Source organism: Cannabis sativa, chromosome 4 (genome assembly GCF_029168945.1).
Source record: "Cannabis sativa cultivar Pink pepper isolate KNU-18-1 chromosome 4, ASM2916894v1, whole genome shotgun sequence".
NCBI classification, from domain to species: Eukaryota; Viridiplantae; Streptophyta; class Magnoliopsida; order Rosales; family Cannabaceae; genus Cannabis; species Cannabis sativa.
The window spans coordinates 79,819,720-79,834,433 of NC_083604.1; the positions used below are offsets into that span (position 1 = coordinate 79,819,720).

Genomic DNA, 14,714 nt, shown 5'->3' on the forward strand with positions numbered 1-14,714 from the left:
CAATTTTCCAAAATATTTTATATCAATATTTTATTATATTTACAAATCTTGGTATTTTATTTATAAAAAAAAAAAAAAATGTTGGTATTTATTTAGGTGACAGTATAATTGTATTGTTGGCAGAAGTTTACCTAATTCTGTGGTACAGCTGAAACTACATTAATGTTTCCTTTTTTTATGGACATTAATTAATAAATTATTAACAAATTAATTAATGGTCAATATTATGCAGCTAAGCAACTTATAAAAAATTATAATATATATTTCTTTTGTCCATGTTCACATTATATTTCTGTGTATTCAAAATTCTGAATTTATGAGTATAACGTTGAATGTTATGCATATCTCAAATATATGATATGGTCTTTCATTATAAAAACAAAAACTAAGGTTAGTGAGTTGGCTTAATTGGAAATATAAAGGGCAATAGTTTATGTAATTTGTTTTTTTATTATTTAATATCCTTTGTATATTTGAGTATAAGATGTACTTGGATTTGATAGGACTAAAATAAATAATCGTGTCATCCCATCTATTAGTGTCTATTTTGATTTTGACTATGATAATATTTTAATAGTTATATAAATTAATTAATAATAATATTAATCATTGTTCTTAAATTTATAGTTATAAGAGGTTGTCTTTTTTGGCAAGACTCGCCAGCCTATTCTGGACATAGGTGCAATTTAGTCGAGGTTGTATTTTGCTATGGTGATTTGATTTTTGCTACTGTGATTAATCTTAGTTTTGTGTCTTAATTTTGAGTGTTTTAGTCTTATCTGTATGACATAGTTTTGTTTTGTTTTGTTTCGTTGTTGGTTCTTCTTTGTTCTTTGATGACTCGTCATCAAATCATTGTTAGTGGTTGAGAAAATAAGGGCCCGTTTGGTTGGAGGTAATGAAAGCAATGGAATAGGAATAGGAATAAGAATAGGAATGGTAATGGAATGGAATAAGAATAGGAATAGGATTAGGTTGTTTGGTTAGATTTATGGAATCAATAATTGAATACAATTCTTATGTTTGGTTGACTATATAATGGAATGGAATGGAATAAATTAATTTTGAACAAAAATACTATTATTTTTAAAACATGATTAAAAAATTAAATTAAATATATTCAACTTATATATATATTTTTTTAAAAAAATTTGATATATATAAATTTATATTTATTGAATTTACTATAAAATATTACTTCTTTAAAAAAAACCTAACATATATTTTTTTAAAAAAACTATATAATCACATAAAAACTTGTTCAAAAGTATAAGTATTCATGTCCAATACCCATATTTATGCTCAAAATAATTGTTTGCAAAATTATGAGCATAATTGTTTGCAAAATTATGAGCATAACACATTACACCAAATCCAAAAGATTATAATTTGTATACTACTGAATGTCAAAGGCAATATATATTGTCCTGCAAATTATTTTAGACCAAAGTGAATAACCATGATCTTTCTAACTCTTTCCCGAGCTGTGTACTAAAGAGAGCCATCAATCAGAAGTCTCGCCCATTCATCCTTCTCATCATCTGGGACACTGAAAAAGTAAGAAACCAGAGCATTATCTTGCATAATCATGCGAGCTACCTTATGACGTTGAGTTGTAGTAAGTGTAGTGCTCCTTTCTAACTCTTTCCCGAGCTGCATGTGCTTTTCATTCAAGTCTTCACCAATAGCTTTACTCAAACGAATTGAAGCTTTTTCAATTACCTCTGCGAGAATAGAAGCTGATTGTGTAAGTGCATTTGAAAGTTCTTCATGATTTGCAGCTTTCCTTTTCTTCTTTGAAGACCCATCTGATTGAGTGTGAGATTGAGCACCTCTTGTTGCATCTGAAACAGACATAGATTCCACTTCATCCACATTATTAGCATTGCTAAAATCATCTTCTCCAAGTGTAGTGTTTTCCTTTTCAGCTTCAAGTTCTTCAACAACATCTGTTACAGTCTCTGCATGTTTTCCAGTTGCACGATCTTTGCCAAAAACTGCACACAAGTCGTCATACCAAGGGAATGACTTGATCTTGAATGGGGCTGCTTCCTTATGACTCTGCATGTATACAAAATAAAAACCAATAAATCACACTGCATAACCTATCTTTTACTTCACATATCTCTAAAGTATACATACCAAAGTATTCTATAAGAAGTTCCAAACATTATGCCAAGTTAAAAAGTTTAACATTTTTAAAGCACTAGTTATATTATAATATAGCATATATAAACATAAATACCTATAAGAAGTTCCACTGTTAATCTCATTCTCTGAATGCATATAAGTATTATCAGTAGGCATTTCTCTTCTAATAAAAATTGTGAAGCAAACAACATGCCAAAATGATTCGATTTTGAGTCTTTATTGGATAGAATGACGGACTCCTAAGAATTGCCCATCGACTCTTAATTGCACCAAAACATCTCTCAATGACATTCCTAGCAGATGAATGCTTCATATTAAAAAATTCTTGTGAATTTCTAGGAGGATTTCCATCTTCCCATTGGTTGAGGTGATAACGTTGGCCTCGATATGGAGCAAGAAATCCCTTACAATTAGTATATCCAGCATCTACAAGGTAATAATAACCTAAAATAAAATAAAGATGGGGATTAAGTTGTCTCCTAAATGAGCTACTAATCAAAAATAAAAAATGAACAATCTAAAACACCAAGCTTACCATTTGGAACACACAAACCATTTGTTCTACGTATGGCATCACGTAAAACTCTACCATCTCACGCAGCCTTCCCAACCAGGTAACACATATATGAATTGCAAGTCTTGGGAGCATACACCTAAGACATTTGTAGCTATTTCACCTTTTCGAGTACGATATTTTGGTTTATCATTCATAGGTACTCTCACTCTAATATGAGTTCCATCTAGTGCTCCTAAGCAATTCTACCATATCATAAACAAAGTTTTTTTCATTAGTATTTCAAACAAACAAACCATTTCCACCTAAACCATTTTAATTCAAGAAATTCAAGAAATATATATTATACCTTGAACCATTTCCACCTCTCATCTGTTGAATTTTCAAGAACAGGTTCAGGTCTTTTCAATAACTCTCCATGTAGCCGAATGATTGAATGTAACACATTATGAAAATACTTGCTAATTGTCTCACCCGATCTTATAAATCGAAATCTAACGACTCTATTTTTCACATGATGAGCAATTACATATAAGAACATAGCCACTTATTCATCTACTTGTAAATATTTAAATGCTTTTAACCCACCCCTAGTTTCAAGCATTATGCATAAAGTGCTAAATGCTTTCCTATTCATCCTAAGTTGATCAAAACAAATGACATCACTCTCATAAGCTATTTGGTGCACAATATGCCTATTGACAAAAATATCAAGTATGTATAATTATCTTCTCAAAGAGCTTGATTCAATACTATGTTCAATAATTTTTTTTCATAGTTTAAAAAACCATTGCACTACATGCAACACATTCATCCAATACATATAAAGAGTCATGATCTTCTTCTTTCTCAAAATTTGTCTTTCACTTACAGTTAAGCGAGCCATTATCCTACAATGACAATAATTGAGCAAAACAAACTTACCATTATTCATACAACCCACTGAATAATTCTTCATCATATCACATAAAAGATAAGTACTTAACAGAACAGATAAGTCACATTAATACATTTGTTAGATGGTAAAAACACCAGATGACCCAGCATACCAAGAAGTACTTAACCCTCTCATCTTCTCCTACTAACCACCCTTTCAAATATCAGATATTCACATAAAATAATTATGTATATTTTTAATTTGAAAAAGAAAAGATAATATCAACAAACAAATAAACAAGAAAAGAGGCCAGGTATGACTGATAGTAACTTAACATGAAGACTTCTCTTCCCACTTCTAACACATAATTTTAAAAAAAGAAAAAGGAAAACACAAGTAATTGAAACTTTTTTTCTCAGTGTTGTAGTAATATAAGGTGATTTTGTCTCTTTGGCATATGTAAATGATTTTAATTTAAACTAAAAATATTAGGAAGAACATAGAAAAGGTGAACTGTACTATCTATTAAGAGTTGCTCAAACTTAGGATAGTGGTACAATGTTGAGCACCCTAAAAATCTACACAAAAACAAAAGAGGACCCAAATGTGGTCAGACCAGATAGGAGAACAATATCTCTAGCATTTTACATCTCCAGCAGAACCCAAAGAGAAAGAATAGTATAGAAAGATACAAAAGCACTAAAGAATGAAGTCAGAATATGTGGTAGTGTATTAAAGCACACCTCTCTATCACTCTCTATCTCCACATAGCTATCACTCTATCTCCACTTAGCTCTATAACAAAGTTCTTTAAAGAGTACCCCAGATGAATGTGTGTATGAATGTTCTTATGAATTACATGTTTTCATAAATAAGCAAAATGAGTATTTTCTATTGAGTATCGAGGAGAAAAGTATCTAAAGGTGTGAAGTGAGAATGTTTCTCCTCACTTTCAATTAGCCAAAGGTAATCATACAAGCAATATCATTGAGCAGAGCTGCCCTTCTCTATTTATTGTTTACTACAGCTGAACTATTTCTATCAAACGAAATTGATGCCTCAAGGGCTGTCATGAATGAACCAAAATCAAACTATAGATTAAAGCCTGTTAATTTATATACACATATATTTATTGTCCACTGTAGCAGACAAATATTTTCCATCAAAGAAAAATTAGTACCTCAAATAAACTCTCTAAGCTTCATGAAAAAACCAAAGTCAAAATTGCAAAATGTAAATGAGGGAATTAGCTCCTTAATGCACAATCGAAGTTATCCAACTCCTTAGAATGAGGACCATAAATTGCTTTGATGGGATTGTTCAAAGCTTTGCGAACTTGCGATTTATATGGCGGTACCACCAAACCAGAGAGAGAGAGAGAGAGAGAGAGAGAGAGAGAGAGAGAGAGAGAGAGAGAGAGAGAATTACCTCTGGCAACGCTACCCCGGTACTTGCAACCTGAGTTTGATCGATCGAAGAAGACGAAGAAGACGAAGAGGACGGTCACAATGGTTAATCTTCAGTTTGCTAGGGTTAGGATTTGTTGGGCTTGGGCCATGGCTGCTGGAATGGAATTATAATTCCACCAAATAAAAAATGGAATAGCAATTCCATTAGTTTGGGGGAATAGCATTACTATGGAATTCTTTTCCAAAATTGTTATTTTTCAACCAAACAAAATAATCAGGCCCATTAGTATTCCATTCCATTCCTTTCTGGCCCATTACCATCAACCAAACGGGCCCTAAGTTCTCTGCACTAAAGGGATTGTTAATAGTGCAGTTACGTACCTTCCACAATAATTGAGTGATCAAGCTACGAAGTTGAATGAACCTGTTGAACAGTTTATACTGTTGTGTCTTTTGAGCGTTAAATGAAATTGAATATAGGTGTTTTTAAAATTAACTATAATGTTACAATTTTTTTAATCTAGTTTTATTTTTAGTTTTTTTTTGGTAAAATAATCTCGAAATTAAGCAACGGATTATTTAGCTTGTTAATTAAATTGTAGGCTATTATTTTAACTTATTACTATTAATAAAATTACATAATTTATTAAATAAATAAATAATAACAATCAATCTCTTCCATTGTATATTGTTTAAATTATTAATGAAATTAATTCTCTCATCATTTATTTGTGGTAGCTCTCTTATCCTATCTTTACATTCACTTTTTTTTATGGATGAAGATAGTAAATATGGATATTGATATGCGAGTGTGACTTTATAATTAATAAATCCATGTTTTTCTTGTGATATATTTTTTTTCTTTTTCGAAAGGGAGTTTTATTGTGACATCTTAATCGAATAATTATATATTTACTTATATCAGTAGCACCACCACATAAAAATTTATACACAAAATATTAAGTATACATACTTGTTTTTTATTTGATTTGATTTAAATAATTATAATAATGACAAAAACAAAAATATTGTTTGCTTTCCAAATTCCAAAAGAGAATAGTTTTTCCAGAAGAAAGGAAAAAAGAAAACATTAATTTTCAGGTATGGGACATCACTGAATTTATTTAACCACTAATAACCAATTTTTATTCTTATATTAAGAATGAAAAATATAAATGAATAAATATCTAGAAATGATAATTCAACAAGTGACAATAATATCTAGTTATTTTGTCCACTTGCAATTTGTGTATGGTGTGAACATTTATGAGCACCTAATATCATATATAAAATGCAGAATTTGTTAAAAAAAAAAAAAGGAATAATATTAGTACTAGGGCAACTAATTGAAAAAATATCCAAGTTATATCTTTTTTGACATTTCTTTCAAAACATTATATTAAGTATTAGTGATGCTATCTCCGGGACACTAAAACACTAAATATAGTGTAGTTTCACACTATATTTACTCTAATGAGACATTAAAGCTATCCTCATAAATAGCTTTAATTATCTACAGTGTTCCACTAAATTTAGTAAAAGTAGACTACACTATTTTTTTTTAAAAAAAAAATTAATAATTAAATTATACTTTTAAGAAGAAAAAGTAAATAATTATATATATTTAGTATTAAAATATTCTTATTATATTAATAAAATAATAAAGAATATAAAATTTAGTGTAATTTTTAGTGTTGCGATTGGAATTGAAAAAAAAAATTAGTGTTGAAATAGTAGTTTTTTGGTGTTGATTTAATAACAAATTCAAATTTTCCCCTTATAGATATCCCATATAACACTTTATAAATGACTAGCGATTATATTTTACAGGAAAATTTGATATTTAATTCTATTTAAATATGATATTTTTTTAATAGTGTTAGGCATCACTCTAACACGACATTTGTAGCATTTATCTTTTTCTAATGAAACTCATTATTGCTTTGCTTGTAGAAGAAGTATAAAGAGGAGCATGAAAAGGTTGGTGGTATATTGGAAAAAATAAGAAAAATATTAGTTATACATTAATTTGAACATGACTTTGTGTAGTTAAATATCAGTGACTCTCTTGCTCTATTAAAAATTTATATTAATTACATTAATGACATGAAATAATACACTCAAACAGGAGACTAAATTGTTTGCGGTTGTGCTACTTTTCATAGGCAAAGTAGTTTTGAAGCAACTATAAAGATCACACCCATACTCATTTATCTATCACTATATTAATTATTATTTTTTTGAAAGGGGGAATCAACTACCATAAAGAAACATAGTAATTTAAATTTTATGTAAATTATATTATATATAATTAAACATATATGTTAAAAAAAATTATTTTAATCAGGTTGGTCAGGTTAGTTTAGGTTGATTAGGCAGGTTGATATTATTTATAACCCGCTCAATATAAATATTCAACGGGTTTTATTTTCGTCTAGTTTTTCAATTTTTATTTTTCGTCGGGTTATTTCAATTTAATTTGAACGGATTATTTAGGTTGAGCAGTTTACAAAAATTTATTTACAGCTCTAGTACACCCTTCCATGAAGATGAAACTATCATCGACAAAGAATTAGTAAGAGACATTAACACCATTTCCCTCTTCGCTTGTCGAATGAGAACAAAAAATGTACCCTTACAAAAGAGAAAAGAAACATATAATAGGGGAATCACTAGGGACAATCTTCGCCCCTATATTACTATTGAGAATCATCAAGAACTTCACTGATCGAACACACCTGATAATCTTAACAATCCACTTTTGATAGTAATCCAATTTGAACATTACCCTTTCAATAAAAACTCATTCCACACAATCATATACGCTTTAACCATATGTACATATTGTTAGAGATTTTATTACAATAAAATAAAAATTAAAATTTACAACTTAATTATATAAGGATCAACAAAAAATTGATTAAATAAATATATTTATTATAATTTGTATATATAAGAAAGGTAAAAGAAAGAGATTACAACAAATTATATAATATATCAAAAAAATATATTGCATATTAATTCGTTTATTTTCTTTTATTTTTTAATATATTGTTCTTGTTCTTAAATCTTACCCAAATTCACTTTTGTTTTTAAAAAAAAATAAATAATAATAAATAGTTTCTACTGTCACGTATCTATAATCTACTCATACCTAAGCTTTTTATATTAACGTGCATCACCCACATGTACACATAAATAAAAAAATCAAACATGATTAAACATTATCTATATTCTACACGTTACATTGAAAAAAGTCATGCATATATAATCAACACACTTATAAGTTATATTATTATTATATTTATCAACAAGTTTACCTGTTAATTAATAAATATATGGGAATTAATTGCTAACAATGTTCTTAATAATGAGATTAATGTCATGATAATGCCTCGTGTCCTCACCAATATTCCAGCTCATCAAATAGAGTCTCATGTGGATGTGGCCCAAGCTTTTGTTGTTTTGCAATGCCTGTTTTATTAATATTAGAGAAATGCCTGTTTTATCAATCACCACAAAAAATAATATATTACTATTAGTGTAAATTAATTTATATCGAGTCCCACATAATATAAAAAATAGTTAATTAATCGTAACGCTCCACATCAGTATAGTATTAGATTAGGTATCATACAGTACATAATAGCAATGCTCTTAATATTATTACCCAATTTGACTGCTCTTTTTATGCTTTAAAAGACAAGAGTGTTGATTATGCAGTTATTGGGTTTGTTTTAGCTGATCATATATTTAGTATTTTGTACTAGGTTGGATGTAGTTGAGTTGAGTTTGAGCATTGTCCCAGGACCATATTCCATAGCCCATAACCTGGCCAGGCTTTGTCGTTGACACTAATTAGGCAATATGGTTTGGTCGGTTGTCTAGACTCAACCATATGTATTTGATCTCTTGGTTGGACCTTTGTCTCTTTCCCAGATATGCCTAATAAAGTTGTTCTTTCTGCCCACATTAATATAACCACCAAGAAAGAGCAAGCTTGTATCTTAAGAGATCTGAATCAGGGTATTTATTGGACCACGTTTAAAGTTTTCAGAACTATTTAGATTCAATCTAATTATACTTTGGATGTTGAATTTTATCAACTGATAATCTAATTAATTTCATTTTCAATCAATAGATTAGGTCTAATTCAATGGAATATTGGACTGGTTCTATCTATTAGATATATTTTATGTATCTCTATTGGACTAATTTAAATCTATATATCTAATATTTAATATTTAATCCATTCAATTTTAGATTTAATATTTAATTAATTAGATCGGGTCTATTCAATTCAAAAATAAAAACGGAATAACGAAACCACTCCGTAGATACTGAACATGATCGAAACGAAGTAAAATTTAAATATTAATTTTTATATATACATTTTACATATATATTAAGTGTAAAATTAAATCTAATTACTTATTCAAAGTAAATAAAAAATACTAATTAATTCAATTAAATATTGGATCGTATTGAATTTTCAGATATTACATCACCTTAATAGGCCCTTCGAAATTGGTCTGTTGTGTTTGGTTAATGGGACTCGAGACACACCTACGGCTGGAAATTTTGGACCAATCTTGGCAGGTTGGTCCATTTTCATTGCAAAAGAAAAAATGAATTATTTCACAAATACATAAAAATAACAAAAAATTATAAAATACGGTTGTATAGAATTTTAAATAATTTTACGATTTGTATGATTTTATTTATAGAAAATACGGTCTTTTAATGTGTTTTTATGTTGTACTCTTATTAATTTATTTTTGATTTTTTATTATTTGTATATTATTTTTGTTGTTGTTTTGATTTTTTTTAATTATTTTTAGTTTTCATGCTATTTTGATGTTATTTATATAAAAAAATTATAAAAATATAAAAAAAAAATCTTTAAATGTAAAAAAATATAAATAATTTTTTTTAAAAAATATCATGTAATTATCCCAAAAAAAAAAAACAATCTCGACAATACACACAAAGCTCGTTGTTATTGCTTTGTCCGACTTTCTTTTTTTAAAGAAAAAGTATTCTCTTAAACATTATTATCTATTGCTATATCCACCTTTTTTAAGACAATATTATCCTTTTAGGACTCGTTTGGAACGTCGTATTAAATCGTATTGTATTATATTATATTGAATTAATTGGATTATATATCACATTTTTATATAATATTATGTTAAATTTTAATTTATACTAAAATATTATATATTTAGGTGTTCATAAAAGTTTATACAATACGATCACTTAATGTGATGTTAAAAAACGAGCCCTTAAATATTAATATTTTACTTTGTAAAAAATAATTTTATAATTTTTTTATTTTGTCTTTTTTTTTCAATCCTCCCAAAATTAGAAGGTTTAAATATTTTAAATTTGAGAGGACCTCCTTCTTCTTGTCAAACAATTCCTACCAAACATATTGTTTAAGCAAAATATCAACTCTACACAACACATCATACACATATTGTACATAAGAAAGTAAACAATTTTTTTAAAAGAAAAAAAATCCATGGCCGTACGTACTTATATTACCTAACTTGAATTTAATTTATTGCCATGAACTCCAACTCATTTCATCAAGAGACATAGTGATAGCATGAGTAGTTGGTTCAAACCACCCAAGCCTCTTCATCATCTTGTTTATAAACAATCCAGCTAAGTAAGAAGCACCCGACACTCCAAACCCAACGACAACATAATACGACACCGTTTTTATATACTTTGACCGCTTTTGGGTGTAAGCTTTTGCAAACGACAGCAAAGCTATGCATACGACAGAGGCAGCTGCAACGGCAGCGAGTTTGAGGTCCTTATTGTTGTCGTTTCTCTCATCGCGGAATGAGAAGCCGTAAACGACAGGAGGCACTAACCCGAAAACTAGAAACGACAGTATTGAAACAAAGGCATGTAACGCAAAATGCCTTCTATTTCCAAGAATTTCTTCGTATCTTTCCACTTCTAATAGTACCTGTTCTTCAGTGACGTCATCACTGGCTGGGACTTTTGAATGGTCATGTTTTAGATCCCAAAGCTGTATACAATATAGTGTAGTCAATTTTTACTTGAAAGGAAAAAAATATAATTAGTACTTGTAAATTCATTTAAATTAATTATATGATTAATTCACAATAACGAAAAAAAGAAATATGGTTGTCCAGAATTTTAAATATTTTTGTTATTTTATAATTTTATTTATAGAAAATATATTTATTTAATCTATTTTTATGTTGTATTCTTGTTAATTTATTCTTATTTACCTATTATTTTTATGTTATTTTTGTGTAATTTTTATAGAACATTGTAAAAATATTAAAAATAAAATAAACGTAAAAATGTAAAAAATTAAAGAAAAATAATATATTATATAAATATGCGTTAATTGTTAGAAAATATATATATGCATACACAAATAATGTGATGTTATGTTCTTTTCCTAGTATTAAATAAACTATGTCATATTTTTCATGGAAGCAATGAAAGAATTTTAGTAATGAAGATGAGGATGATGAGAGTTATAAGCTAAAGTGGGCTAAGCTCACAATTCAAACAAATATTAAAAAAAAAAAATACACAATTTTTTTTTTCTTTTACATATCTTTGTGATTACTTACGTTATGAGCAATGATAAATAATCCCCCAACTAAATTTGCCAATGCCAAAGTTACAATGTTCACTGCAAAAATGAAAAATTTGTTGATTAAGAATAAATATTATATTTGGTGTAATTTTATTAAAAAAATATTAAATATATAATAAAAATAATTAATTAATGAGAATAGAGAAGTGGGTTAATATGTAATTAATTACATGTAGAAAGATCAGCAGTGGCAGCAGAAGTGATAATGCCTAAGCTTGTAACTGACTCAGCTAAACCACCGTACACAACGCTCTTCATCATTTCCCACTCACTCCCACCCTCCCTTGATGCTCCCGGAACCACTTCTGCTACGGCCAGTGACGGAGCCAGAAATTCAGTTCAGTGAGGGCTTGAATAGAGTGTTACATATATGTTTAAAAAAAAAAATGTTGATATATTGCTTTTTATTTTTAATTTAGTGTTAAATTTTAGTAGTATTACCTTTAAATTAAGTGAGGGCTTAATACACATTTATAGTAAACAAAAATTTAAATACATATATGTAACATAAAAAAATTTTATATATTATAAAATTGAGTGAGGACTTAAGCCTACACAATGGCTTAAGTCCCTCCGTCCCTAGCTACGGCTGAGAATTGAGAGTCAACACACTAAAATATTTTGGTACAAAAATTATGACAAAATTGGTATGTTTTTTTTTTTTTCTTAAATCATTAATAATTTATATAGTAGATCCGTAGTTAGCGGAGGCTTAAAACAAGTTAAGACTAGTCCAAACAACAATAATTTTCTAAAATATATATATATAAAAGAATGATATTTTTAAAATTAGGAATCATTTATCTCACTTGTATTATTATCATCCATATTTGAAAAACATCTTAGTTAATTAAATTAAGTACCTGGATTGGTAAGATCAGCTGATGATCCCTGTAGTTTAGAGAAGAACCAGCCTATTATATAAACAATAAACCAATTATATAATAATTAGAGCATAATATTAATACATATTCAAGAATCATAATCAAAATGTTAAATATATGTAAATATAGTACCTAAAGCAGGAATGAGGAAACTGAAGCATGAGGTGCAGATTGGTCTAATTTGATCATCTTCATGATCAGGAATTTTTGGCTGATGATGATCTAAATCTTTAACAAAAACCTTTGTGATGCACACCTTACAATTAGGACAGTAAAACTCATGTTGCCCTTGTTTTTCTTTATATAATTTTTCAAGATATAATTCTCTTAATTCTTCTATACTTTTCTCTTTTAAGTAATGATAAGTACTGCTCATAGAAGATGATGAAGGATCATCACTTTTTAGTTGAAAACTAGTTAATTTATTTGATTCCGAATCTAATATCTCTATTGAAACATTTTCCTTGGTTATATTAACAACTACTCCATCTTCCGATGTTCGGTAATACACCTTTTTGGATTTAGTATCTGAAATCACACACGCAAATGTAATTTACGAGTTATTTTTTTATTATAATAATTATTAAATTAAAATATATTATGTGAACTTAATAAAAGGATGACATTATAAATTTTTATACCTTTTGTGAAAAAATATAGTATTTTTTTAAAAAAAAAATTATTTTATCAAAAAATTGAAGAAAAAGTTGAAGAACATGGAAACATTAGACAAGGGTAATTAAAGGAATAACTAATTATCTTATACTATTTTTTTATATATTTTTTTTTAAAAAAAAAATCCATAAAATATTTATATATATATTTTTTTTAAAAAAAAAAGCATACTTTCTCAAATGTATACCTTAAAAATTATAAAATTAAAAATTTATAATGATATTGACACTAACTATCAATTTTTTTTTTAATATTTGCAATATATCATTTTCAAGATTGATCTTTATTAAATAACAACTTTTGTTACTAAACAAAATAACAAATTAGTTGGAACAAATTCCAAATTGAAACAACAATGAATATGATATATATTTCAATTTAAATAATGTTTCTAGTCAAAGCCAATTTAGCAAAAAAAAACATGAACAATATCATTAATTTGTAAGTGTAGGACAATACAAAAAAATATGATTATATATGTTTAGCTTTAATATATTTTAAGCTTGGTTTTTGTAACTAGCACTTTTTTTTTTTTTTGAAAGGGATGTAATTAGTGTTGTAATAACTAATATTTGTCAAATGAATCCCATCATTAATTCGACCAACAAAATTAATCTTTCCGAAACAAAATTCTACCTCGTAAAATATAAGATAAATAAAATAAAACTAACTCTTACCATAATGAACTGGCAGGCTTCCAACCTCTTTTTCAATCTTTGAAGAGACTTTATCCCGCTGTATCACTACTTCCATTTTTGGTGAAAATGAAAAAAAAAAAAACAAAAAAAAAAACAAAAAGAAGAGATTGAAAGTGTTGAGAATATATATGAGTGAGAAAGACAAAAGGCCTTCTTTTCTCTCTATGCAAAATCCTACTTAAATAGACTTTTCTTGCAAATGTAGGTAACACTATGATCCTCTACTTCATTAATTATTTCTCAATTAAAGAATTATTATTATTTAATAAAATGATCGATACCACTATCAAACTTAATTATTATTTTTTTTAACAGATATACATATTCCATATTACAACTTTGACCAAATTATAAATTGTTCCTTTTTAAATATTTATTTACATACAATAATTGTTATTAAGATTTGAATTAAGAAAAACAATAAGTCTTATAAATCTATGTAGTGTTCCAGCTTATTTGTGCTGGATTGAGTTTAGAAAGAAGGAAATATTAAATATATTTTATGATACAAATTTTAAATAATAACTTAATCATTAAACATACAAATCGTGCTACGAATAAACTTTCTCTTTTCACTAAATAATGTGGTGGTATAATTTTATTTTATTTTTTAAAAAAAAGTTAATCATATAAGGTTGTGTTTGGGTTAAGGTGGTCTAAATCCGTGCTTAGAGCTCATCCAATTCAAGATCCAAAAAAATATTTTTCATTTAAAATTATACATATATTTTAGTAACTTTCCAAATAACTACATATTTTTTTTAAATAAATGATCCAATAATTTTTTTCTTTAGGGCCCACTTAATCTCAGACCAGCTTTCATAACACTCCACATGAATTAGGGGTGTTCGCGG

The 14,714-nt window shown here is 27.6% G+C and overlaps 2 protein-coding genes across 3 annotated transcripts; both read right to left on the minus strand.

Annotated features, from left to right (window-relative positions):
• Nucleotides 1-1,242: 1,242 nt before the first annotated feature.
• Nucleotides 1,243-5,243, minus strand: LOC133037496 (uncharacterized). 2 transcript variants are annotated; one of them, XR_009687584.1, is made up of 3 exons: nt 4,971-5,226; nt 1,723-2,061; nt 1,243-1,549 (listed from the first exon to the last, which is right to left on the minus strand). XR_009687584.1 is itself a non-coding variant. In XM_061114936.1 (2 exons), exon 2 carries the CDS (start codon nt 1,855-1,857, stop codon nt 1,492-1,494), a length of 366 nt encoding a protein of 121 aa, XP_060970919.1. In that variant the 5' UTR covers nt 1,858-2,061; nt 4,971-5,243; the 3' UTR covers nt 1,243-1,491. The 2 variants fall into 2 exon arrangements, 1 of the variants encoding a protein (XP_060970919.1); XM_061114936.1 differs by having other exon boundaries at nt 1,243-2,061; nt 4,971-5,243.
• A 4,826-nt stretch (nt 5,244-10,069) lies between these two features.
• LOC115714897 (membrane protein of ER body 2-like) lies at nt 10,070-14,157 on the minus strand. Its single transcript, XM_030643655.2, has 6 exons — nt 13,840-14,157; nt 12,620-13,015; nt 12,467-12,517; nt 11,774-11,908; nt 11,578-11,639; nt 10,070-10,997 (listed from the first exon to the last, which is right to left on the minus strand). The coding sequence occupies exons 1-6, from the start codon at nt 13,913-13,915 to the stop codon at nt 10,515-10,517; spliced, it is 1,203 nt and encodes a 400-aa protein (XP_030499515.2). The 5' UTR covers nt 13,916-14,157; the 3' UTR covers nt 10,070-10,514.
• Nucleotides 14,158-14,714: the final 557 nt, after the last annotated feature.